At 40.0% G+C, this 27,998-nt stretch overlaps 1 protein-coding gene across 14 annotated transcripts; it reads left to right on the top strand.

Moving 5' to 3' along the window:
- The first annotated feature begins 29 nt into the window (after window positions 1-29).
- On the top strand, window positions 30-27,971 carry LOC144612695 (uncharacterized). Of its 14 annotated transcripts, none has more exons than XM_078434148.2 (8): window positions 44-141; window positions 1,183-1,225; window positions 2,398-2,508; window positions 7,801-8,768; window positions 9,889-9,947; window positions 20,945-21,071; window positions 21,355-21,450; window positions 25,234-27,971. In XM_078434148.2, exons 5-8 carry the CDS (start codon window positions 9,933-9,935, stop codon window positions 27,468-27,470), a joined length of 2,475 nt encoding a protein of 824 aa, XP_078290274.2. In that variant the 5' UTR covers window positions 44-141; window positions 1,183-1,225; window positions 2,398-2,508; window positions 7,801-8,768; window positions 9,889-9,932; the 3' UTR covers window positions 27,471-27,971. The 14 variants fall into 14 exon arrangements, with proteins under 14 accessions (XP_078290281.2, XP_078290282.2, XP_078290278.2 ...); XM_078434147.2 differs by having other exon boundaries at window positions 45-141; window positions 1,152-1,225; XM_078434158.2 differs by lacking the exon at window positions 44-141 and having other exon boundaries at window positions 328-1,225; window positions 25,234-25,418; window positions 26,760-27,971.
- Window positions 27,972-27,998: the final 27 nt, after the last annotated feature.

Raw genomic sequence — 27,998 nt, 5'->3', positions numbered from 1 at the left:
GGAGAGTGCTGCGCACGCGCAGCTCCGCCATCTTCCTGGTGCCCCCTCCTGCGCCTACAGGTTTAGCGAAGCCCTATGTTCCGTTTCCAGATTTCCCAATAACTCTCAAGGTCCTGGTTGCCCACCTTCTTAACAGCAGAGGTTAGAGCGTGGGCCGGGTGGGAAGCGGCGTTGACCCGCGGTGGGGAGGAGCGGGACCCCAGACAGCGGGCAGGGGCGTCCAGGTTCGCACCATTGGCTTGAGTTCGAATGGCCCCCCCAGCTCTAAGAGGGTGGTTCTGCCGGAGCGTCCGCGGGACGGGGGTGGGGGGCGTGCGCATGCGTGAGGCTGCGCTCTGCCTGCGTGGAGAGCCCCGTGACTTTTGAACTTGGCTTACAGCTCTGTAACAAGTGCCGTGAACGTCATCACCTTTGTTTTTGTCCTCAGTGGCCCCAGTATCTAGGGGGACAAGAGGTCCCAAGAGGTGCAGATTTGGGGTCCTGGGTGAAGGTTCCAAATATGAATTTGCCTTCTAATCTTATATCCTAATTTCTAAAGAACCCGTGGGTTCTTGTGAAGTTAAAGACCTGGGTCTCCAGAAACAAATCGCATCCTGAAGAGACCCTTGGGACATTTGATCCCTCCCCAGAGTTTCAGTCCCAGAAAGGGGTAGATCCTGGAACTGCAGGGCATAGCATAGGAATTCTTTGTTTTCCTGTTGCGTAAGGTGCCACTGTAACCGAACTAACCTGAGTTCACTCCTTGGCGAGTGACAGATGCAAACTACACCAGGTCGAGTTGTACAAAGGAAAATTTGCAGCAGATAAGGAGCTCATGAGGCATAACTTTCAAAGCCTTGATTCCCTGAGTAAGGTTGAACGGGTTCCTTTTATTTAGGGTTAGGATGAATATTTAGAAAGGGGATCTTTGTCATTGTATTGTAGATGGAGTAAGGTCCTGCAGTCGCCTTAAGGCAACCTACCTATACTCACACACATTCTGTGTTATGTAAATGGTACTCCTATTTGAACCAAGGTGTTAGTATTATAATATGGTGGTTGCCCCACCTTCTAGAGGTCACTCCATGATCCCGCCTGCTCAGGGTTAAGCTCAAAGTGGTCCTGGCGGTGTTGGGGCAGTTGGTATTGGGGCATTCGCTATCCCTTGACAGGTGATTCCAATTTCCATTTTCCTGCGTTTAGAGAGGCCGGAAAGAGCTTAAGGAAAAATGTGGGACAGAGATTGGTGAGTACAAGCTGGTAAACAGTAAAGGTTAGGTGTTAGGGTCTAGCAGGTGACAAATCCCTCCTCTAGTTGTTTTTTTTTTTTTTTTTTTTTTTCCCCCCTCTTCATTCTTGAGGGGCACAGGGCAAAGGCCCATCTTCTGTAGTTGTTTCCTGGTGGACATGGGCTTGGTCATTAGGATTGTTAGTGGAGTAGAATTTTCCCTTAGCTCATTTTAGATATGTCTGTGGATCACCAGGTTTAACCTCCAACTACTCATATATTTGTGTTATGACCATCTGTAATTTTTGGCCTTCCTGAATTTGCATTTGAATTGTACCAGCCAGTTAACTGTGCAAGGTCCAAACAGCAGTAAGAGCAGTCATTTTTTATCGGGTGGAACACAGGCCATACGGTTCTTTAGTTTGTTTCCGTTTGCTATGATCCTTCTTATATATTTTTTTTTCAACGTTTTTTATTTATTTTTGGGACAGAGAGAGACAGAGCATGAATGGGGGAGGGGCAGAGAGAGAGGGAGACACAGAATCGGAAACAGGCTCCAGGCTCCGAGCCATCAGCCCAGAGCCTGACGCGGGGCTCGAACTCACGGACCACGAGATCGTGACCTGGCTGAAGTCGGACGCTTAACCGACTGCGCCACCCAGGCGCCCCTGATCCTTCTTATATTTACTAGAGAATTTCGCTCCCAGGGATGCTTCTCTGTGTTTATGGCTTTTGACATCTCTAGCATATTGGTGACAAGAACTAATATTAAGAAGGTATTCGTTATAAAAATCAGAACAAAGTAGATTGGGCTAGATCATTAATAATCACGGAGATAATGATGGTCTATTATGGGACGTGACAGCAAACAATACAGGCTGAAGAAAAAAGAATTATTTAGAGTTGGGAAGCCTTTTTCTTTTCTTTTTTAAGTTTATTTATTTTAGAGAGCAAGTGAGCGAGGGGTAGAGAGAAGGAAAGAGGGAGGGAGAGAGAATCCCATGCGGGCTCTGCACTGTCAGCGTGGAGCCTGAAGTGGGCTGGAGTTCACCCGAGCTCAAAACTCTCAAACTCTCAAACTATGAGAGCACAACCTGAGCTGAAGTTGGTCGCTTAACCGACTCAGCCACCCAGATGCCTGGAGAACTCTTATTCTTTGAGGCTGCACTTATCTTGTGTCTCTGGAACAGAAGTCTCAGGCCCGTGAGTGGTTCACTGGAGTATCTGTTGTCATCTGGCACTGGTGGCATCTCCTTCTGGGTCTCTGGTGCAGACGCCTTCTTTACCATGGTGGATCTAAGGTACGACTCCCTCTAATTTTAAGGAGGGGTGTGTGGTTCCTAGTACTGGGTGGGGCCCTGTCCATATAGGGTATAGGTGATTCTGAGGTGACCCACTTTTCCAAGTTTGAGGTACACCCAGTCCCCAGGGTAAAGCTTGATCTCCTTGGCTAGAGGGAGGCCGAAATTCCCGTATTTGTTGAGCATGTCCATCACCTGTCGGGGATTAAGTATACGCTTAGTGTCTACAGAAACCTCTGGGTCTGGAGGTAAAAAAAAAAAATCAGAACCTTTTGGGAAGGGCCTCTTGTAAGTCATTTCAAATGGGTTGAGCTTTAGTTTGCCCTTTGGGGCAGCTCTCATTCTGGTGAGAGCTTTTGGTAGTATCTTTAGCCAGTTTTCCTGTGTTTCCTGGCATAACTTTGCCAGGGTGTTTTTCGGGGTTCTGTCAGCACATTCTGTCTTCCTAGAAGACTCAAGTCTCCAAGCACATTGTCACCTCCACTTGATATTTAAGGTCTTGGCTATCTCAGAAATAATTATTGATGTAAACGTTGACCCGTTATTACTTCGGATTGACCGTGGCAATCCAAATCAAGGAATTATCTCTTATTACGGCCTTTCTTATTTCATTAGCTTTTTCTTTCCTACAGGAAAAGGCGTCAGTCCATCCAGTAAATGTATCTATAAATTCCAGAAGGCATTTAATCCCTCCAGGGGCCATTGGCATTACAGTGAAGTCTGCTTGCCACGCCTCCCCTGGCATTGTCCCCCAGATTTGAGTTGCTCTAACCAGAGGGAGTACCTAAGGTCTGGTTTGTACATTTTGTCCAGCAATAGGCACATTGGTTTGTTATTTTCTCAATAATCTCTTTCACCTTCAGGATGCTCATGATCTTTATTAACCACAGGTATAAAGCTCCTTTACCATAATAGGTTGAGTCGTGTGCACTCTTAGGGAGGCCCCAGGCAGTCAGCTTGGGTACCCAGATTCTTCCATTGTTATTTATCATCCACCCTCTGATTAAGAGACCATTGGTAGCCCAATTTTAAGCCTCCTCTATCTCCTGGGGGTAGGTGGAGAAAACTTATTTAGTGATAGAGACAGAATTAGAGCTAGCTGCAACATCTCCCTACTTGGCAACCCTTTTTGCGGCTGCATCAGCCAAATTATTTCCCTCTGTTATCTCTGAATTTCCCTCTGGATGGGTTCTACAATGAACCACTGCCGCTTCTTTAGGCTTCTGTACAGCTTCGAGCCGCCTGTGCATTTCCTTGCCATATTGAATTTCTCTATGGTTGCTGTAGTCCTCTTTCCCTGCATGTGGCTCCATGGACATGCATTATAGAGAAGGCATATTTAGAATCAGTGCAAATGGTTAACACCTTGTCTTTACCCAACTGGAATGCTCTGGTTAGTGCGGTTACTGCTGCTGCCGTTTGGGCTGAGGTGCCTGGGCCCAGGCCTTTAGCTTCTCTAGGAGGGTTTAAGGGTACTACTGCATATCCTGCCTTCCTAGTCCATTTTGTGTAAAACTGATTTCTTCTGCACTGGATAGACAGGTTCACTCTTGAGATCTTTGTGGCTAGAGTAAACTTGATCAAACACTTATGGACAATCATGGATAATCATCATCAGGGAGTAGGGTGGCTGGATTTAAGGTGTGACATGGCCTCAGTTGTGTCTGGGGGGCATCTCTCAGCATGGCCTGATACCATAGCATTCTGTTTTGGGACAGCCACTGGTATATCCCTTGCTTTCCAGTAAAGTGGAAACCTGGTGTGGGGTCCAAACAGCCATAGGTTGGCACGTAGTTTTTCTTTTTTTATCAAGATACACTGCTACAGCTCTTAGGCAAGGGGGCCAACCCTTGGCCATCATGTCCAATTGCTTAGAAAAATATGCCACTGCTCTTTTTACAGGCCCAGCATTTGTTTTAATATCCCTACAGTTATTGGTTGCCTCTCATTAACATGCAAATCAAACGGCTTAAGATCTGGCAGTGTGAAGGCTGGAGCCTTCCTAAGCAGGGCTTTAAGTTTATTGAAGTCTTGGCCCCAGGACTTATCGCATGCAGATGAATCTGTTTCAGATCCCCAAAGCTTATTACTAAGAGGTTTTGCAGTCATCCCCAAAGCAGGACTCCAAACACGGCAAAAGCCAGCCATTCCCAAAGACTTATGCAGTTGTTTGCGGGTTTTTGGCGGGGCTACCTGACATACTACCGTTTTTCTCTCTTGGAGGAGGCTTCGCTGTCGTCTTGAAATAACCCCAAGTACTTTACAGGTTCCTTAGAATTTTGGGCCTTTTCCTTTGAGACCATATACCATGTCTGCCAGGAAATTTAACATGGATCAACTGTTTTTGTCAGAAACTTTCTGGGTGGGACTAGTTATTGAAATATCATCTACATATTATAATACAGTGCTGTTTTTCTAAATTTAACTCTCTTAAATCTCGTCCCAGAATTTTCCCAAAGATGGTGGGGGAACAGTTCAGCAGTACTGTTGTGTTTGATGGGAGCCAGGATCTTCCCACTCAAAAGCAAATAGTTCTTGGAATTTAGAATCTAGTGGGATGCAGAAAAAGGCACCCTTTAGACCTGACACAGTGTAATATTTGCCGTTACTCAGTAAGTTGGTCAGTAGAGTATAGGGATTGGGTACTATAGGATGTATGTCTCAAACAGCTTCATTGACAGCTCTGAGGTCTTGAATAAATCTGTATTCCCTACTTCTGGCTTTTTAATAGGTAAAATTGGGGTGTTACCTAGGGATCTACATGGCCTAATCAACCCCTGTGTTAAGAAGATCCCTTGTATAACATCTGGTTTTAAAGGGTATTGCCTTACCTGGGGCCAGCAATCTAGCTGTCTCAATTTTACTTTTACAGATGGGGCATTAATGGCATGCCCCCACCTGCCCTTACACCCAGACTTTTCCAGTTGACTTGGCTTAAGGTTTTTTTTGGCGGGGGGGGGTGGGGGTGGGGGTGGGGATTTCCTCTCTTTTAAATACTGGTATATGTTGTAATAATGCCATGAATTCGGTTCCTTGGTATCTAGGGAGTTGAATTTGTAATTTGCCCTGTCCTGAACTTAGAGTGACCCCTGTTTTGGCTAAAATATCTCATCCTAAAAGAAGAATGGGACATTCTGGCACAGATAGAAAACAGCGTTTTAACATGTTTTATCTTATTTCACAAGTCAAAGCCTCTAAAAACTTTGGTATCTTCTTTTCCCGAGACTCCTTTTATATTACAGTTTTTGTTAGAAAGGCTACCCTTCTGGGTGTTCAGTACAGAGAAAGCTCTGGAATCAGGTAAAAATTCAACTAGCTCTCCTCCTATTGGTAAGGTCACCTGGGACTCCTCGTAGGAGATGAGGATCTAATGGTCCAAGACCAGCTGGGGAGCCCCATGGCCCTCTCATACCTTCAGTGAGGGACAAGTGAACTGATTCAGCTTTGTGCTTCTTCCTTTCTTTCCAAGAGCAGTCTGAGCAATCCTGTTTCCAGTACCCTTCCTGCTTACAGTGTGCACATTGATTGGACCCCAACTTTGTTTCTGGTCTCTTGGTCCGCGGAGGGGGCTGGGAGCACTCACCCTCGGGGTGTCTTTCCTTCTCTTCTGTGGGCTGGAGAGCTACCATCAAAGGAGACCTTGCTTTCTCATTTTCTGGTCTTAACGTCTTCCATCACATTCTTTCTATTGAACACCTTGAAAGCTAGTTCTAGAAGCTGAGGGGTTAGTTTTGAGACTCACTGCCAAATTCTGGACTTTCCTTTGAATGTCTGGAACAGGTTGAGGTATGAACTAGGTTATTAAGGACCATATAAACTATGCTGAGTCTCGGGGTCCCAGTTTGTATTTCATCTTGAGCAATTTTGCAGCCTTTCCGTAAAGGCTAATGGATTCTCATCTGTCCCGTGTTGAATCTCCCTTAAATTTAAGGGACCAATTTATACGAGATATGCTTATCTCCTTCATAGCTTTTTATAAATATAATTTATTGTCAAATTGGCTTACATACAACACCCAGTGCTCATCCCAACAAGTGCCCTCCTCAATGCCCGTTACCCACTTTCCCTTCTCCCCCAGCCCCCATCAACCCTGTTTGTTCTCAGTATTTAAGAGTCTCTTATGGTTTGCCTGCCTCCCTCCCTCTCTGCTTGTAACTTTTTTTTTCTTTCTTTCTTTTTTTTGTCCCTTCCCTTCTCCCATGGTCTTCTGTTAAGTGTCTCAAGATCCACATATAAGTGAAAACATAGAATATCTGTCTTTCTCTGACTGACTTATTTCACTTAGCATAATATCCTCCAGTTCCATCCACGTTGCTGCAAATGGCATGATTTTATTCTTCCTCATTGCCAAGTAGTATTCCATTGTATATATAAACCACATCTTCTTTAACCATTCATTAGTTGATGGACATTTACGGTCTTTCCATAATTTGGCTATTGTTGAAAGTGCTGCTATAAACATTGGGGTACCTGTGCCCCTATGCACCAGCACTCCTCCACAGCTTTTAAGAAAAGCCCTGATATGCCCTAAACTTTGTCTCCCATCATGGGAGTGGGGATCCCACTCAGGGTCAGCTCTTACCACTGCTGCCTCGTTCGGTCTTCGAGGATTTGATCCTGGCTGATTATCAGCTTCTTGTCTGGCTTATGCTAACAAAGCAAATTTCTCTCGTTAAGACAGTGGTTAGCAAAGCTTGAATATCTGCCTACATTGGATTGTTGGTAGAAAAGACATCCTGCATTAAATTTGTAAATTAATCAGGTCAGCCCATAGCCCTTTAGTGTGTGCCTTCCGGTTATACAGGTCTGAGGTAAAAAATGGGATGTGAACATTATAGAGACTCCTGTCTCTTTCAGACTCCATTGGTCTCTGTCTGTCTCAATGGGAACATCCCATCCCTGGCTTAAAATTGATCCCTAATCTGGTAGTGCTATCTGGCAAAGGAGGATAAAGGGATACAGGAGACAGGGGAAAGTTTGAGGAGGTTAGTCAAGGTTTAAGGGCTGGTGCTTATAAAACTGGGGGAGCCAAGGCCTGAGTACCAGAGGAATAAGGCAGAGGCTGATTACGATCTAACGACTTGGAGGAGATGGCAATCTGGGCAAAGATTCCCTGACTTTAGGTTTTCTGGAGCAGGTCTTCTCCATCAGAGAATATAGGAAGCATTTTTAGGGTTTTAGGTTCAACCGTCATTTTCCAAATCTTAGACTTCCTTTGCAACCCCACATTTTGATACAATGCCATAAAACACTGACCATATGAAATCTCTTCCCATTTTCTCTCTTTTACAGAATAAGCTCAGAAGAAAGTCCTATGTTTTCAGGTTAAGGGAGGGTATTTGAATAAATGCTTTCCATTTCTGGAGGTTATAGCCCAACGGCCTCTCCTTCAGAATAGAATTCATCCCTCCCATATTCTGGGATTCTTTCTTAGGGTTTCCTCTTACCCTCCACAAAGTAATTTATAATGGTTAGTGGTGACACAAATGCCAGGCAACCTCACCCACAATATGTATGAGACTCGGTTGACTTAAAACCAGGCTCAGAAGGAGAGAAAGTTAATGCTAAGGCGTCTGAGTGCGTGTGGGTAGTTGTGCCTTACAGAGTAGCGGCTGGGGCACAGGCTGCCTCTTCCATCCCCTCAGTGTCCAGGTGGTCCCAAAGGATTTATTGGCAGAGTGACTCAGGGAGAACCTGGTTTAGATTCAATAACTCAAGGCACACTTCCCTTTTTAAGAGGAAAAACAGAGCAGTACAGGTGTCCCCAACAGACAGATCAAACGGGTCAAACGGGTAAGATGGAGATATCCTTTACCATGACTGATTCTAGATTAGTCTCAGATGGGCCACTTTCTCGTTTGCCAGGCTGAGGCACTCAGCCTCTGAGTGGCCAGGTCTTGTCCTGTGCCACTCAGGGATGTCTGCACCCGACTCTAATTGAGTGTTCAGTCCTCCAGAGTGTTTACTGGAGAGGCCCTGTTCTTAACTGACTGCCGGCCTGCCAGGCTTTGTGAGACAACTCAAAGAAGATACTCTTCTAGTCACACCATAGGATCCATACCACCTACCTACCTCTGTGGAGAGATTTCAGAGCAAGAGGCTCAGGGCAGCCACAGTTCTTCAAGGGGTCAGCAGCATCAGTCCAGAGGCACAGACCGCACAAAGGGAGAGTCCCCTCCAAGAATTCCTCTCCCAGTCCCCAGGGTGGATGCGTGAGCCCGGATGAACCGCTGCCAACTGCTCCATCGGTGGGGAACCAGGTAAGCAGACGGCAGGACCTCAGAAGGACAACAGTCCCATCTGCATTGCCAGATTTGTAACCCAAGTAACAAGAGTTTGCTCCTTGGTGTGTCCCAGATAGAAACTACATCAGGTGGAGTTGTTGCACAAAGAGGGCCTTGGGGAGTGACTTCCAAAACCTGATTCCCCAAGCAAGGGTAAATGGGTTCCTCTGTTTAGGAATAGGATGAATATTTAGATAGGGAAGCCTCGTCCGCCACAGCTCACACACACACACACACACACACACACACACACACACTCTCTCTCTCTCTCTCTCTCTCTCTCTCTCTCTCTCACTCACTCTCTCTCGCACGCACTTTCACTTTAATAAACTTTCCCACTGTGTTGTGTCTGTCCTTGAGTTCTTTCTTGTGATGACACCAAGAACCTTCGGCGACATCTTTGGGAGGGCTCTGGGGTCAAGGTTCCATGGCCCAGGATCTCCCCAGTTCACCCAGCAGCAATTTCTATATATCCCATGTTAATTTTCCCTATTTTTAACATCTTACGTAAGTGTGGTACATTTGTCCCAATTAATAAGCCAATGAAGTCTGTATTTTCTCATATTTTCTCAGTTTTTCTGTAATGTTCTTTGTTCTGTGTTCCTTTCTAGGATGCTGTACTACATTTAGTAGTCTTATCTGCTTAAGAGCCTCATGGCTGTGATCAGTTTCAAAACTCTCACTTCCTAATTAATTTCCTTCCTTTTACTCATATCTCAGTTCTCTAGGCTATTTATCTATCAGTATGGTAAAAATACTATATTTCTTCCCAACTTTATGCAGTGACATCATGTGGGTAGTTTGAAATTGGCCATGGCAGGAGTATTTATGCCTCCAAAATTGGCAAAAAAATCAGAGCTTTTTTAAAAAAAAAATTTATTTATTTTTTTGAGAGCCTGTTATTAGATATTTTCCTCTGTTGGCACTACCTCTATGTGGCCGTCTCTTTTCAGGAGCCAATAGGACAGTGTCCCATAGGAAGGCATTTTACCCACTGGTGTACAGAGTATTTGTAGGCAGGTAAATCCAGGAGCTGTAGGGGAGGCAAGATGTAGGGGAGTCATTTATGACTCATCTCTGTTTTGTTACTTCTCAGTTGTATCTGCACAGGACTCTATGCTTTTGTAAGAACGGCAGAAAATGGACAAATCCCGGGTGAGTTGTTTTTTATTATTATTTCCTACTTTGTTTACATTAGATCTTCTGAATAAGGTATAACCATTAAGATGTAAATGTAGAAATAGGTACATGTCAACTTAGGAGGAAATATGGAGTAGCAGATTAGTAGCAGAGCTAAGGGCACTGTGTAGCAGTAACCTTCAAGTGCTTGAAGTTTCTATGCTGAGCTCTACATTTGTCTTGGATAGCAGTAGCAACCATTACTATAGGAAGTAGCAAACATTCTTACAGGAAGTGCAATGAAAATAAGAATAAACCATAATGATTCTCAATGGGTCATAAAGACTGTCCTGAAACTGAAGTCTGAGAACATGGTAGAAAGAGAGGACATATTGCCAAAGCATAACTGGTTTAGATTATCAAGAGATCATACTACTCCGATCTAAACAATGAGCTGTTCATGGTCCACTCAAATCTGGGATAAAACCTTCTAGTATCTTGAGAAGTGATGAAGGGCAATAGAAATAATTTACTGTAACTCTTCATGAGAATGGTTTTGGTTTTTGTTTAGAATTTCATGTGCCAGTTTTCAGCAGGAAGTTCAAATTATATTCCCTGGAAAATATTTCTGCACCTCATGTTTCCATTTTAACCCATTGCGTGCAATTTTGGTTCTTTCCCACCACCTGCCTGAATTTGTTCTGGTGAAAATTCACCAGTGAATGTGATCTTATTGCTTGGCAACATTTCTTCTTTTCCAATAAAGCATTTAATATTGTAAATTTCCATCTAAGCACTACTTTAGTTGCATCTCACAGGTTTTTGTAAGTTGTGTTTTCACCTTGATTCCACGTAAAATATTTTCTATTTCCTTTGAAACTTCTGTTCAACCCTGGGGTTATGTAGAATTGTGTTATTTAATTCCCAAGTAATTGGAGATATCCAGAGATTTTTCTGTTACGGATTTCTAGTTTGGCCAACAAACATAATATGTATGATTTCCTTCCTTGTAATTTCATCGAGATTTGTTTTATGGCCCAGAATACAGTCTATTTTGATGACTATCCCATTTGCACTTAAAAATAAAGTATATTCTACAGTTGTGGGGTGGCATGTTTGGTAAATGTCACTTAGGTTTAGTTAAGTGATGGTGTTGTTTAGGTCTTCTGTAGTCTTTCCAATTACCTCTTTACTTCTGTTAATTACTGAGAGAAATATTGAAGTCTCCGACTATATTACTCTGTTTCTCCTTTCAGTCTTATCAGTGTTTACCTCATATTTTGAAGATCCTTTGATAGGTGATATATATTTGATTTTGTCTGGGAAAATTGACCCTTTATCATTAAAGTAATGTGCCTACCTATCTTTGATAATATCTCACATAGTCTATTTTGTGTGATGTTAACATAGCTACTCCAGCTTTCTTTGGATTATTGTTTGTGTTGTATTTCTCCATTTATCTTTTTTTTTTAAATTTTTTTAATGTTTATTTATTTTTGAGAGAGAGAATAAGACAGAGCGTGAGTGGGGTAGGGCCAGAGAGAGGGAGACACAGAATTGGAAGGAGGCTCCCAGCTCTGAGCTGTCAACACAGAGCCCAATGTGGGGCTCAAACCACGAACCGTGAGAACATGACCTGAGCCGAAGTCGGACACCCAACCGACTGAGCCACCCAGGCGCCCCATCCATTTATCTTTAATGTATGTATTTTTATGGGTAAAGTTGAGTTTCTTCTAGACAGTATATAATTTGTCCTACTTTTTTTAAAATCCAATCTGACAATCTCTTTATCTGGTATGATCAGAATATCCACATTTAAAAATTGATTATTGACATGGTAGGTTAAAATCTTCCATTTTGCTAGCTATTTTTCTATTTGTTCTTTATCTTTGTCTTTTTCTTTTCTTGGATTTTAGTTGAGTGTTTTCTATTATTCCATTTTATCCTTGCTATTAACTTATTATTTATACCTCTTTTTTTAAGTTTTAAAATAGCCAAGGACTTGGGTGCCTGGGTGGCTCATTTGGTTGAGTGTCTGACTTTGGCTCAGGTCATGATCTCACCTTGAGTTTGAGCCCCGCATCGGGCTCTGTGCTGACAGCTCAGAGCCTGGAGTCTGCTTCAGATTCTGTCTCCTTCTCTCTCTACCCCTCTCCGCCCCTCACTCTCTCTCTCAAAAATAAACATTAGGGGCGCCTGGGTGGCGCAGTCGGTTAAGCGTCCGACTTCAGCCAGGTCACGATCTCGCGGTCCGTGAGTTCGATCCCCGCGTCGGGCTCTGGGCTGATGGCTCGGAGCCTGCTTCGGATTCTGTGTCTCCCTCTCTCTCTGCCCCTCCCCCGCTCATGCTCTGTCTCTCTCTGTCCCAAAAATAAATAAAAAAAAAAAAAAGTTGAAAAAAAAAATAAATAAACATTAAAAAAAATTTTTTTTTAAATAGCCAAGGACTTATAACACACATTTTTAATCAGATTTATTGATTTAAACCAAATATTAAACCACATGATGGATATAGTATAATGACCAGACAACAGTATATTTCCCAGTTCTTCCTTCCTGCCCTTTGTGTTATTTTTTACTTTACTTTAACATATTTTATTTTTTACTTTAACCTATGCTATGTACACATAGTACAATTCTACTATTTTTCCTTTAGACAGTTTAGCAACCTACAGCCCCTGTGCAACCACCAGTTTGTTTTCCATGTTTATGGGTCTGTTTCTCTCTTTTTTGTTGTTGTTAGGAGTCTTTTTTTTTTCTGTTGTTTGCTCGTTTTTTTAGATTCTACATGTAAGTGAAATATAAATGAAATTATATGGTATTTGTCTTTCCCTGTCTGATTTCACTTAGTATAATACTCTCTAGGTTCAACCATGTTACCACAAATATGCAAGCTCTGATTCTTTTTTGTGGCTGAGTAATATTCCATTGTGTATATATACTACATCTTTATCCATTCATTCATCAGTGGACACTATTGTTGCTTCCATATCCTGGCAATTGTAAATAAATACGGGAGTGCACATATCTTCTTGAAGTAGTATGTTTGTTTTCTTTGGGGGGATACCCAGTAGTAGAATTACCGGGTTGTATAGTCTTTCTATGTTTAATTATTTGAGGAACTTGTAGATTGCTGTGCATAGTATGAAAAACAGTGGCGGCAACGCTTTACTTTCCCACCATTCTGCCCACTTTTTGCTTGGATTATTTAGGGTTTTTTAATGTTTTTAAGAATGCTTTATATATTTTGGATATTAACCCCTTATCAGACTTGTCATTTGCAAATATTTTCTCCCTTTTATTTGGCTGCCTTTTTATCTTGTTGTTGGTTTCCTTCACTGTGCAAACGCTTTTCAGTTTGATGTATTTCTGTTTATTTTTGCTTTTATTTCCTTTGCATAAGGAGATTGATCCAGAAAGTATTGCTAAAGTCGATATCCAAGATATTACTGTCTGTATTTTCTTTTCAGAGTTTTATGGTTTCAAGTTTTACATTTGGGTCTTTAATCTATTTTGAGATTATTTTTGTCTGTAGTGGTCCAGTTTCTTTCTTTTGTGTGTAGCTGTCCAGTTTTCCTGGCAGCATTTATTGAAGCAGATGTCTTCACCATTTTATATTTTTGCCTCCATTGTCATAGATGAAGTGGTAGTGTGTGTGTGTGTGTGTGTGTGTGTGTGTACACGTACACACACACAGACATGCACATACACATATAGGTTTATCTCTGGACTCACAGTTCTGTTCCATTGACCTACGTATGTATTTTTGCAACAGTATCATACTGTTTTGATTACTCTGTCTTTGTAGTATTTCTGGAAATTTAGGATTGTGATACCTCCAGCATTGTTCTTTCATGACATTGCTTTGGCTATTTGATATCTTTCATGGTTCCATACAAATTTTAGGATTTTTTGTTCTAGTTTTGTGAAAAACAGTATTGGTATTTTGATAGGGATTGCAGATCTGTACATTGCATTGCATAGTATGGACATTTTATTTTAATTTTTTTTAATGTTTATTTTTGAGAGAGAGACAGAGCATGAGAGGGGGAGGGGAAGAGAGAGAGCAAGGGAGACACAGAATCTGAAGCAGGCTCCAGGCTCTGAGCTGTCAGCACAGAGCCCGACTTGGGGCTCGAACTTACAAGCTGTGAGATCATGACCTGAGCCGAAGTCGGATGCTCAACCGATTGAGCCACCCAGGCGCCCCGTTTTCTGTTTTGTTATTAACGCAACAGATTTATGTGATTGATTTTGTATCCTGCAACTTTACTGAATTCATTTATTAGACCTAATAGTTTTTTGCTGGGGTTTTTAGCTTTTTCTATATGTAGTATTATATCATTTGCAAGTACTGACAGTTTTATTTCTACCTTACCAATTCAAATGCCTTTTATTTCTTTTACTTGTCTGATTGCTATGGTTAAGAATGCCAGTACTATGTTGAATAAATTGATGAGAGTGGACATTCTTGTCTTGTTCCTGATCTCAGGGCAACAGCTTTCAGATTTTCACCACTGACTATGACACTGATTGATTTGTGTATATTGAACCATCCTTCCATCCCTGGAAGAAATCCCACTTGATTGTGGTGAATGATTTTTTGAATATATTGTTGGATTAAGTTTACTAGTATTTTGCTGAGGATTTCTTTTTGTGTGTGTCTTTGTCTGGTTTTTCTATCAGACTAATGCTGGCTTCAGAGAGTAAATTAGGAAGCATTCCTTCCTCTTCTGTATTTTGGAATAGTTTGAGAAGGATAAGTATTAAGTCTTTAAATCCTTGGTAGAATTCATCTGTGAAGCCATCTGGTCCTGGTCCTGGACTTGTGTTTGTTGGGAGTTTGTTTTTTTTTTTTAATTTATTTTTGACAGAGAGCTTGCATGAGCCAGGGAGGGGCAGAAAGAGAGAGCATCCCAAGCAGATTCCATGGTGTCAGTGCTGACCCTATTGCGAGGCCTGATTCTATGAACTATGAAATCATGACCTGACCAGAATCAAGAGTCGGATGCTTAACTGACTGAGCCACCCAGGTGCCTCTGTTGGGAGTTTTTTGACTTCCAGTTCAGTTTCATTTCTAGTAATTTTTTTACCAGGTTTTTCTATTTCTTCCTGATTATGTCTCGGAAGATTGTATGTTCTAGGAATTTATTCATTTTTTTCTAGATTGTCCATTTTTTCTAGGTTGTCCAGTGTAACTTTTATAGTAATATAATCCTTTGTACTAATGTGTCATTTTTAACTTAGCTTCATTTCTGATTTTATATGTTGGAGTCTTTTCACGTTTTTTTCTTGATTAGTCTGGCTAAAGGTTTATCGATTTTGCTTATTTTTTCAGAGGACCAGCTCTTAGCCTCATTGATATTTTCTTTTTGTTTCTTTTTAGTCTTTATTTCATTTATTTCTGCTCTGATCTCTATTATTTCCTTCTTTTGTGCTAACTTTTGGGTTTGTTTGTTTTTCTTTTTCTAGTTCCTTTAGATGTTGGATCATTTATTTGAGTTACTTCTTGATTTTTGAGATAGGTCTTTATTACTATAAATTGCTCTTAGTATTGCTTTTGCTGTGCCTCAAAGATTTAGGACTGTTGTGTTTTCATTTCTGTCCAGATATTTCTTGATTTTGTCTTTGATTTCTTCATTGACCCATTGGTTGTTTGGTAATATGTTATTTAGACTTACATTTAGATTTTACATATTTGTGTTTCTTCTAGTTTTTTTCTTGTAACTGATCTCTAGTTTTATCCTTTTTTGGTTGGAAGAGATACTTGATATGATTTCATTCATCTTTAAATTGTTGAGACTTGGCTTTGTGGTCCAGCATGTGATCTGTCCTGGAGAATGTTCCATGTGCACTTGAAAAGAATGTGTGTTCTGCAATTTGTGGGTAGAATGTTCTGTAGATGCTGTTGTGTCCATCTGGTCTAATGTGTCATTCAAAGCCACTGTTCCCATATTGATTTTATGTTCTAGCGATCTATGCATTGATGTAACCGAGTTGTTGTAGTCTCCTACCATAGTATTAGTGTCAGTTACTCTTTTCATATGGTAATATTTCCCTTATGTGTTTGGATCCTCTTTACATTGGGTGAATATATTTTTTCAATTGTTATATCCTTTTGTTGGGTTTGATCCACATCCCTTTGTTATTGTGTAATGACTGTTTTTGTTTTTTGTTACCGTCCTTGTTTTAAAGTGTATTTTGTTTGATTTTGATAATCCCTGGTGCTTTTAGAATTATTATTTCATTTGCTTAAAGTATTTTTTCCATTCCTTCACCTTCAGTATCTTTGTTTCTTTAGTTCTGAAGTGAGTCTTTTGTAGGGAGCATATAGTTGGGTCTCGTTTTTTTTATCCATTAAGTGACCCTATGTCTTTTTATTGGAACATTTAGTTCATTTACACTTAAAGTAATTGTTGATAGGTATGTACTTACTGCTGTTTTGTTAATTGTTTTCTGGTTGTTTCGTAGTTGTTTTCTGTTCCTTTCTTCTCCTGCTCTCTTTCTCTGTGGTTTGATGGTTTTCTTTAGTGTTTTGCGTGGATTCCTTTCTCTAAGTTTTTTGTGCATCTGTTAAATGTTTTCAGTTTGTGTTTACCATGGGGTTCAGGTACAATATCCTATGTGTATGGTACTCTATATTATGTTGAAGGTCGCTTAAATTTGAACATATTATAAAAGCACTAAATTTTTTCTCCCTCTTCTGTGTTTTACGTATGTGATGTCACATACCTTTTTATTTTGTGTATCACTTGAGTAATTTTTGTAGATATAATTGATTTTGCTATTTTTGCATTTTAACTTCCATAGTGACTTTATAAGTAACTAATCTACTACCTTTACATATGTTTGCTTTTACTAGTGAAATATTTTTCTTTCCTATTTCTACTTGTGACCTTTTGTCTCCACTTAAAAGAGTTCCTTTAAAATTTCTTTTGAAGCTGGTTTAGTGGTGATGAACTCTTAACTTTGTTTTCTTTTGAAAACTCTTTATCTCTTCAATTCTAAGTGATAGTGTTTCTGGGTAGAATATTCTTTTTTGTAGGTTTTTTTCTTTACAGCACTTTGACTACATCATACCAGTCTCTTCTGGCCTGTAAAGTTTCTGCTGAAAAATCAGTGATAGCCTTATGGGGTTTTTGTTATGTGTAACTGCTTTCCTCTTGCTGCTTTTAAGACTATCTAGGGGCGCCCGGGTGGCTCAGTCGGTTAAGCGTCCGACTTCGGCTCAGGTCATGATCTCACAGTTCGTGGGTTCGAGCCCCATGTCGGGCTGTGTTCTGACAGCTCAGAGCCTGGAGCCCATTTCAGAATCTGTGTATCCTCTCTCTCTCTGCCCCTCCCCTGTTCATGCTCTGTCTCTGTCTCAAAAATAAAAAATAAACAGTAAAAAAAAATTAAAAAAAGACTATCTTTTATCTGATTTGTGTCAATTATGTGTCTCAGTGTGGGCCTCCTTGACTTCATCTTGTTTGGGGCTCTCTGCATCCTGGACCTAGGTGTCTTTTTCCTTCTCCAGATTACAGAGGTTTTCAACTATTATTTCTTCAAATAATTTTTCTGCTTCCTTGTCTCTCTCTTTTTTTGGGTACTTCTATAGTATAAATGTTACTTGGCTTGATGATGTCACAGAGCTCTTTCAACTTACCTTCAATTTTTTCTTACACTTTTTTATTTTTGCTGTTTGGCTTGGTTGCTTCTGTTACTGTCTTCAGGATTGCTGATCCATTCTTCTACGTCCTCTAATCTATTGTTGAAGAAGTATTCTAATGTATTTTAAATTTCAGTTATTCTATTCAGCTCTGAGTAGTTCCTTTTCATATTTTATATTTCATTGTTGAAGTTTAGGTTACTTCATTCACTCTTCTCTCAAGTTTGGTATCTTTATGACCATTACCTTGACCCATATGTGGCACATTGGCTTATGTTTGTTTCAGTTAGCTCTTTTTCTGTTGTTTTGTCTTGTTCTTTCAAATTTTATTTAAAAAAAAAAATTTTTTTTTAACGTTTCATTTATTTTTGAGACAGGGAGAGACAGAGCATGAACAGGGGAGGGTCAGAGAGAGGGAGACACAGAATCTGAAATAGGCTCCAGGCTCTGAGCCGTCAGCACAGAGCCCGACGCAGGGCTCGAACTCACAGACTGCGAGATAATGACCTGAGCTGAAGTTGGTCGCTCAACCGACTGAGCCACCCAGGCACCCCTCAAATTTTATTTTTAATGTTTATTCGTTTTTTGATTGTCTGCATTTAGCTGCTGGGACAGCTTGGGTGCAGTGATCACAGCTCCCTGCACGGCCAACTGAGAGTCTCGGCTGCTTGAGCTGTAGGTGCGTTGGTGTGTGCGGTTAGCTCCCCACCTCCCCAGGGCTTGAGGCACTTTCCTCACCGGGGCTGCCTGCCAGGTGGGTGGGCTGGGAGCGGTTTTGGAGAAGCACCCTCCTGGGTGGGTTGATGGAGTAGGTCTTTAGAGGAGCACTGGGTGGGGTACATTGTGGTAGAAACGTAGATGCAGAGTGTTTGTACTGGCTTGTATAAATGTCTGGCCAGGCTCTGGGAGGGCAAAGAAAAATAGTGCCTTCTAGCTTCCTCGTTTTTGGAAAAAGCTTCTGCAGATCCCCATCCTTCCTGCACACATCCTAAAATTAGTCAATAAATTTTCATGTATACCCCCAGGTGCTTTTCAAATGACTGCTTTTATGGTGGGATTATAATAACAGTGGTTTTCTTCTAACACATTAGGCATGTCACTTTGTTGTGTTCTAGTTTTTATGGCTCCTGGTGAAATTGTCTTTATTCCTTGTCTGTAATGTTTCTTTGTTCGCTGGCTGCACTTAGGATTCTCATTCTTCTCTCTCTCTTTAGCAGTTTTAATATGTTGTGCATTGTTACGCTTTTGGGAGGCATTTATGCTACTTGGTATTGTTGAGCTCCTTGGATCTTAAGTTTGTTTTCTGTCATTAATTGGGAGAAATTTTAAAACACTATTTCTTGGGGTTGCCTGGGTGTCTCAGTCGATTAAGTGTTCAGCTCTTGATTTTGCTCAGGTCATGATCTCACAGTTCCGTGAGTTCGAGCCCCATTGGGCTCCATGCTGATGGTGCAGGGCTTCCTTGGGATTCTCTCTCCCCTTCTCTCTGCTCTTCCCCCACTCATGCTGTTTCTGTCTCTTTCAAAATAAATAAACTTTAAGACACTATTTCTTAAAGTGTTTTTCTGTTCCATTCTTGACCCCACCCCCCAGGTCCCAATTATGCATATGTCAGAACATGTTATTATATTTCACAGCTATCTAATGTTTTGTTTTCTGTTTTTAATTTTTTTCTTCTCTTTCAGTTTTAGTTGGATAATTTCTATTGACCCATTTTCAAATTCGTTTATTCTTTCCTTACTGGTGTTAACGGCTGTTCAGCCTGTTGAAGCTTATTTTTCGTCTGTTACTATATTTTTATTTCTAGATTTCCATTTAGTTCTCTGTGCTGAAATTATCCATTTGATTTTGCATATAATCTTTTCTATTAGAGTCTGAAACATATTAGTTATAAGTAAAATCTTGTTAGGTAGTTTCAACATCTCTGTATATGTGATTCTGGTTCTGACGGTTGTTTTGTATCTTAGTAGTATCTTGGTAGTTTCTTTTCATATGCTTTGTAAATATGTTTTGAAATGCGTATATCTTGGGTCAGTCTCTAAACTGAGGTAACTAGATTCCTGGAATCTGGGCATGACTTTCCTGCTAGGCCTTTAGCCCAGGGGTTTGTTTAACTGTTAGGAGTTGGGCAGCATGTGAGGGTTACTGTTTCTGCTATTACTCACAATGCATCACAGGCTTCAAGTTTCTATAGAGACACCTTGTGTTTTAGGGTATGGGTTTCTTTACAGCTATGTCTGTTCATTTCTGAGTTTTAAGGGTTCTCTTTGCTTTCTGTCTCAGAGACAGTCTCGTTCCATGTATTTATTTATCTCCTGTCCATCTATCAGCAATATTCTATTGATACTTGTTACGCCATGCTTGTTAGCTTGGTGGTGAGAAGTCGTTGACAGAATGTGTCCTCCTTCTCCAATACAGCCTCGGTGTTAGGTCTGACCTTGTGGCCGTGGCCTTCTTGGTTCTCTTGCCCCACCCCCACCCCCAGCTGTACTTGGAGACTCAGTGCATAATCCTGCCCTTCCCCCAGGAGTAGTGTAAGTGCCCAGTGGGGTTCGCAGAGACAAAGCTGGTAAGAAGGGGCAAGTCTCAACGTCTGTGGTCTGAAGGGGTTTCACACTGTCGTGTCAGTTCACACTCAGTCTTCATTAATAAATGTGACCCCTATTCTGGTTGAGTTCTTACCTGTGGTACACCTCAGGCAAAAACATACATTTTGTCTCTTCCTAGATTTGGGACACTTGGGTACTTTGTGACCTTGGCTCTCCTGTAAGTTAGGGGGGAAAAAAGTTGTGAATTTGAAGTTAGTCTAGCTCATTTTCATCGTAGGAATGAGTGGTTTTCTTACTTGGTTTATATATCCTGGGGTAGAAGCTGAAGTCAACCCATGTTTTTAATGCTTTCAGTATTTTATGTATACTGTGTTGCTTCGTAATCATAAAGAACATTTATCCATCATGTTTCAAGCCCTACGTCTCTAACTCTTTAATTAAGCATAAGCTGTGACACAAAATAGTTAAATTTTTGACTCCAGTATACTTTTTACATATTCTAATACATTCTAGTAATAACCTTATTTTCAGTTTTGGAGTATGTCATGTTTGTATAATATTTAACTTTCTAGGGAAAAAGAACAGTGTTTTATTTTTTTTAGTATTTATGACACCCAGAACCTTTCAAGGCATAGGGTATTAATAAAGTAAAACAAGCATGATGTTGTTTCATTTTTCTTTCTTGTACAAAACCTAACCCAAAGTAATGTACACAGTAGGCATATTGTAACAGATACTCAACAATGAACCTGACAAGAATTAGTTCCCATGTTTCTTTCCTGTGCCACTCCAATTCTGACCGCTTCAGACTGAGCAAAAATGTGCTGTTTCAGGGGTCACTGTCATTCGGGGATGTGACTGTGGACTTCTCCTGGGAGGAGTGGCAGTGCCTGAACCCTGCTCAGAGGACCCTGTACAGGGACGTGATGCTGGAGAACTACCACAACTTTGTCTCAGTGGGTAAGCAATTTGCATGTCGAACTTTGTGTAGCATGCGTTTTATTTCTTAGATACCAAAACGTTTGGTCTTTTGTGGTTAATATTGTTGAGACTTTTGCTTCAGGAGTCTGAGGTGGTTAATCTCTTTTGAGCACGAGGAAGAATATTTGTATTTTCACATCCCATGAAAGGTTTAAATGAGCCTCATCATGGTCCACCTCCTGAAAGTATACCTCCTCCCTCCTTTAGAATTGCTGTACCCATGCAGCTTTGCCCAAATTCTGTGTCATTTTTCCTTTTACAGGGTTTCTCATTAACAAGCCAGAGGTGATCTTCAGATTGGAGGAAGGGGAAGAGCCATGGATAGTAAAGGAAGAATTTCTGTACCAGAACTACCCAGGTGAGTTAGTGAGTACCAGGAAGGTTAGTGAGGAAGCCAGGAGAGATTACAATCTAAGTGGTCAGTTTAGGAGTTGGACATTTCAAATGTTTTCTAAGAATCTCTTAGTGGCACCTACTTTTCAAGTAGAGAAAGGATATGTATATGATAAAATTGAAAGCAAAAAGGGTAATGCCTGAGAATGACTGTATGCTGGTTTTCTGATTATTCAAAGCTCGGGGTCCAAGGGTATCATTTATGCAGACGAGTCAAGTGATAAAGGGTTTTTTGTGTGTGCTTAATAGCACAAAGCTAAAACTTAGAAAGGTAATAAAATCTAAAATTTGGTTCTTGAGGAGAAGGGAGGAAATAATATTTTCACTGCTACATGTAGTACTTGATACTATTTAAATAAATAGGCAATAAATTAATGGGATTACAAGCTTGTATTAGATTAACTACTGTAACAAAAGCACAGCCGTTGTTATTTTACAAGATTATATCTTTGTACCTAAAAACAATGGGACAAAGACCGATTATGTGCCCGAAGAACATTGCTAAAATGAAACCCTCAGTAAATCCTACAAAGTAGAAATAGGACGTTCCCTAGTTGTAGTCTGATAAAACCAGAAATCAGTAACAAAATTATGAAGCTCAGAAGACAAACTAACTCTTTTTCTTTTGCATTTGTATTTCTTCCTTGTAAACTTCTAATATTTCTCATGTTCTTACTTTACATCAATATCAGGTAGAACTACATTCCCTCATACTTTGCTTTATTCTAGTTCCTAATTGTAGTTGGTGAGAGGTTTTTTTGTTGTTGATGGTGGTGGTTTTGTTTGCCTTAGAACGTCTTTTCTTTCAGTAGTAAAAAAGACAAAGTAAATCTGTGTTACCCCTATTATTTATTTAATGAAATTTAAATTAACTTGCCTTTTGGATTATGCATTATGGCCACACTTGCCATACTCCATTATGGCCTTATTTGGCTGCTGCAATCTTATTTTTATCTTGCTTACACTCATGCTAAACACCATTTGATCCCCTCATCAAATATCACTTAAACATACTCTAATCATTCACACCTTTCTTCATTGTGTGCTTTCTCTGACTGAATACTAAATGAGCTAATGAATGAAAAGTCCTCAGAACAGTGTTTAGTATATAAATAAAACATTTTTATTGTTATTATGTTGAATAATATAATATTATAGTGTAGGTTATAATATAAAAATAACCTATAACAGTATAATAACCTATAATAGTATAGGTTAAGTGTATCTGCTTCCAAGAAACAGACCTTGAATGTTTGAGCCAATGTAATCTCTTCTTTCTCAGAGTGTCCAGCATGCAGTGGGTCTTTCACAAGAAACAAAAGCAAAATCATGATGTTTCCTTATTGTATCTATCTTTTTTCACACCTGATGAATGATATTACAGAAAATGGCAATCATGGTACTCTTTCTTACTTTGGTATATAACCTGAAATAGACATTTGATAAGCACGTGTTGATTGGAATCAAGTTGAAGAAAAATTTCATATTCTGAAAACATTGTGAGGGAACTCATTCTGATTACTTGCATGAACCTATAGTTCTGATTCATCGGGTATAAAAAGGCATAGTGTCGAAACATTTGTGTTTGAAAAAATTCTCCAGGTAATACTGATACGCACAGCTTGTTGAAGTTATTAATTTAAAATTACTCAGGTTCAAAGGAAATCAGAGAGTTAACAGCACTTGTTATGAGCAGTGGTTATAAACTATGGTCTGCAGACCTACCACATGTTATTGTAAATAAAAGTGTTTTTTTTGCAACACAACCATACTCATTTGTTTACATATGATCTTTGGCGGATTTCATGTACTAATAGCAGAACTCGATGTTGTGAAAGGCAGCTATGGCCTGCAAAGCCTAAAATGTGTACTGTTTTGCCTTCTAAGGAAGTTTGCCATCCTCTGGATGGAAAAATGAGGATTAAATTACGTGAAACATTTCAAATTCAGTGTTTACTTAAGAAAAATTTGTTGTATTCCCTCAAATCTAAGAAGCCATAGTTTGTAACTGGACCATTATGTGATGAATCACTAAGGTAAAATACTATATTGTGACTTGTTGATCACAGATATGTGATCAGTTATAACATGCATTCTGAGTTTATAACTTAAATATATGTGTATCATATTAGGTGAGATACAGTATGTTACAAAGCAGTGGTATTGTTGTGTTAAAACAGTTGATCTACGTAGGAACTACTTTTAGATTTAGGATAAATTTTGAAAGTCTTGAAGAAGATTTGAAAAGGAATTCTTGAAATTTTGGAAAAATAGTGCTATTTTGTCTTTTTTTCTAGATACTAAATTGACTATATCCTAGCCTTGGCTCTGAATGAGGGAACACATTTTGACCTTGTAGTCATGAATGAGTACTTTAATGAGATAACTGACTAAACTGGAGCAAAGGATATTGACTGGGGAGTTGTAGAATGGCAGCTTGAAAATCTGACATGCAGGGGGCACCTTGGTGGCTCAATTGGTTAAGCTTCCAACTTTGGCTCAGGTCATGATCTCACAGTTCATGACTTCGAGCCATGCATCGGGCCTGCTGCTGTCAGCTCAGAGCCTGCTTCGGATCCTCTGTCCCCCTCTCTCTGCCACGCCCCCACTCACGCCGGCTCTCTCAAAAAGGAATAAACATTAACAACAACAACAAAAATCTGATGCGCATTTAGTTGGTGTAAATTTTGTTTGTCTGAATAGTGACTTGTAACAGTTTTCCATGTAGTACATGCTTCAGGCCAGTGGCACTTTTTTCAGCTCGGGGCAGACTTTGTTGCACTGGGCAGAAAATGTGGACAATACTTTTTAAAATGGTAAATCAACGTAAACATTACTCATTTTCTGGGATTTGGTTGAAAAAATATGATCCTTAAATTTTGATAATAAATAGAAATGTGGAAATGTGAGCTGTGAACTGTAAAGCAAAATTAAGTATTAGTATTTTGGCACAAGCAGTGTTGTTGCAAGCAAAAGCAAGTGAACATAAACGTGTCATGGTAGGTTCACCTATTGAATAGCTCCAGTAGAGCGATATGAAGGTATCAGAGCCAAAACAGGGTGATACATCCGATCTATATTGGCACAAGATTACTTAATGTTGTCATTGTTTTATACTTTCTGTTGGTTGTTGGTATTCCTGTGAATCATAGTTGGGAGGGGAGTTATAATGCAATTCAGTGACTCTACTTAAACATCAGCCAGTTGGCTCATTCAGCAATTTACCTTGCTATTAATGCATAGGAGGAAACTTCAGCTGGAAGAATGAAAACTTGTTTAGATGTTACTAGAACAATATAGGTTTGAGAGTATGAGGTCTACTCTGTAGTCTCTCTCCTTAATGTCTCATGTTTTCCCTCTGAACACCTTTGTCTACTGGTTTTTCTTGTCACTCCAATTACTTTTTATTAGCTCGGTTGGACCCATCTTATTTTCTGTGACTTTTCTCCTACTGAATCTGTCACTCCTATAGAATCTTCCATCCTCTGTACACTGCTAATTGCATTTATATCTTCATTTCTGTTTTAAATGTTTTATTTATAAAGGGCTAAATAATTACATGTCCTTGTGTTAATAGCTTTTCTCCCTTTTTCCACTTACGTTTTCTTGAACTAGATGGGAAACAAGGCACTTTGATCCTAAGAGACTACCAAAACCAAAAGTCAAGTATATAATAGGACATTTGTATCTTAGTCCAGTTCCATTAGACTGTGAAATCTTATGGTCTGTTCAATATTTTCATTTCTAGAAGACAACAAAGCTCATTACCTAACAGAGAGAATCCAGGAAAACCAAGACAAATATTTGCCACAAGTTGCATTTAAGAACAAAACACTGGCCTCAGAAAAAGTTCATGCTTTAAGACAACCATCTAATACGAGTGCAAACTTTGTTCCTTCGAGAAAAATGTCCTGTAAATACGACTTACATGGAGTGAGTTTGAAAAATATTTTAATATCAATTGGTAGTAATAGAAATTCTTCAAGAAAAAAATATGGCATTTTAAATGTGTATGAGAAATTACTTGATATTAAGCAGGAAAAACCTCATGCTCAAGAGATTTCTTGTGAAAATAATCAGGATGAGAAAACCTTTGGTCATAAGAATGGTATTATTCAGCACCTAAATACTCAGACTTCAGAGGAGACTTTAAAATATAATGATGGTGGAAAACCCTTAGGAGAAGAGACCATAATAATTCCACACAGGCAAAATGACATAGGAGAGAAACTCTGTGAATATAAGGAACATGGGGAAACCTGTGAGATATCATCTCTGTTGAAATATCATGCGGTCTACACAGAAATAAAACAATCCAAAAGCAATCAAATGGAAAATAATTTCAGTAAGATGTCACACTTCACTCAAGTTCAGAAAAGCCAGAGAGGTGAGTGTCTATTCAAATGTAATGAATGTGGGCAAACATTCAACTACAAGTCAAATCTCACAGTGCATCAGAGAACACACACAGGAGAGAAACGCTATCAACTTAATTTACGTAGGAAGACCAGTCACAAATCAGTTCTCACAGACCATGGGAGGACACATACAGGGGAGAAACTTTATAAATGTAGTGAATGTGGGAAGTCCTTTTACAAGAAGTCATCCCTCATTCGACATGAGAGAACATATACAAGGGGGAAGCCCCACGAATGTAATGAAAGTGGGAAAACTTTCTGTGAGAAATCCACCTTCACTCAACATCAGAGAACTCATACAGCAGAGAAACGCTTTCAGTGTAACGAAGACAGGAAAACTTTCTGTCAGCAGTCAGACATAAAGATACATCAGAGGATTCACACAGGGGAGAAACGCTTTCAGTGTAATGAATGTGGTAAAACTTTCCATTGGCAATCAGACATTAAGCTACATCAGAGAACTCACACAGGAGAGAAACCCTTTCTCTGTAACAAGTGTGGTAAAACTTTCTATCGGCAGTCAGATGTTAATGCACATCAGCGAATTCACACAGGAGAGAAACGCTTTCAGTGTAATCAGTGTGGTAAAACTTTCTATTGGCAATCAGACGTGCATGCACATCAGAGAACTCACACAGGAGAGAAACCCTTTCAGTGTAACAAATGTGGTAAATCTTTCCATAGGCAGGCAGACGTTAATGTTCATCAGAGAACTCACACAGGAGAGAAACGCTTTCGATGTAATGAATGTGGAAAAACTTTCTACCGGCAGTCGGACGTTAATGCACATCAGAGAATTCACACAGGAGAGAAACCCTTTCAATGTAATCAGTGTGGTAAAACTTTCTATCGGCAGGCAGACGTTAACGTGCATCAGAGAACTCACACAGGAGAGAAGCGCTTTCAATGTAATGAATGTGGTAAAACTTTCTATCGGCAGTCAGAAGTTAATGTACATCAGAGAACTCACACGGGAGAGAAGCCCTTTCAGTGTAAAGAATGTGGGAAAACTTTCTATCGACAGTCCGATGTCAACGCACATCAGAGAATTCACACAGGAGAGAAACCTTATAAATGTAACGAATGTGAGAAATCTTTTTATGAGAAGTCATCCCTCACTCGACATGAGAGAACTCACACGGGAGAAAAACCCTATGAATGCAAGGAGTGTAGGAGAACTTTCTGCCAGAGGTCAGCCCTCACTCAACATCAGAGAACTCACACAGGAGATAGACCCTTTCATTGTAATGTGTGTGGCAAAACTTACCGTCATCTCTCAGCTTTTAATGTACATCGGAGAACTCACACAGGAGAGAAACCCTTTCAGTGTATTGAATGTGAGAAATCTTTTCTTACAAAGTCGACTCTTATTAATCATCAGAGGACTCACACAGGGGAAAAGCCCTATGAATGTAATGAATGTGGGAAGAGTTTCCGTCATAAATCTACCCTCACTACCCATCTGAGAACTCACTCAGGAGAGAAACCTTATAAATGTTGTGAATGTGGAAAAGCTTTTGGGCGGAAATCAGCCCTTACAAATCATCAAGGAATTCATGTAGGGTAGGAACCCTGTAGCAGAAATGTGCTATGTTTTTCCCAATACCCATTTCTCTTTCTTTATGGTTACACAACTAGTCCAGATTTGCTAGCCTGTCTTCCATACACATGAGGCCATATGACCTGTGACTCACAATATGGGCACAAATTCCAAGCCTGTAAAAGACCTCATTTGGAATTTTTCCTACTTTCGTTTTTCTTTCCTTATCGGGGGTAATGGAGATATCCTCAGGACAATGTGGAAGCTAGTCATTAGAGATTACAGATTCTTAAGTTGGGAGAAACCAGGGTCCTGGGCAGAGTTTTGCCTTCACTAACATCACTTCGTAAGTCTTGTCATAGACGAGAAATAATTTTTTTTTTCAGCCATTACATGTTTAGAGCTTTCTGTTGTCATAGTGTATGCTAGCCATGCTTTATCCCATCTATCCTGTGAATCTAATGAAGGTATGAGAAACACTGTAGGTCAGAGAATTCATTAGGGGAGAAACCGCTCTCAATATCCTGCATTTTATTTTTTTTTTTTATTTTATTT

Source organism: Panthera onca, chromosome D2, assembly GCF_046562875.1.
Source record: "Panthera onca isolate mPanOnc1 chromosome D2, mPanOnc1 haplotype 2, whole genome shotgun sequence".
In the NCBI taxonomy this organism is placed as follows: domain Eukaryota; kingdom Metazoa; phylum Chordata; class Mammalia; order Carnivora; family Felidae; genus Panthera; species Panthera onca.
Note: the sequence above shows the minus strand (reverse complement) of the source record. Positions and strands in the feature narration are given on the sequence as shown.

Bases quoted from the DNA above. Each gene is read 5' to 3' on its own strand.
- LOC144612695 (XM_078434155.2), top strand. The intron at 21,072-21,354 runs GTAAGCAATTTG...TTCCTTTTACAG, and splicing joins CCACAACTTTGTCTCAGTGG to GGTTTCTCATTAACAAGCCA. The intron at 21,451-25,233 runs GTGAGTTAGTGA...TTTCATTTCTAG, and splicing joins TCTGTACCAGAACTACCCAG to AAGACAACAAAGCTCATTAC.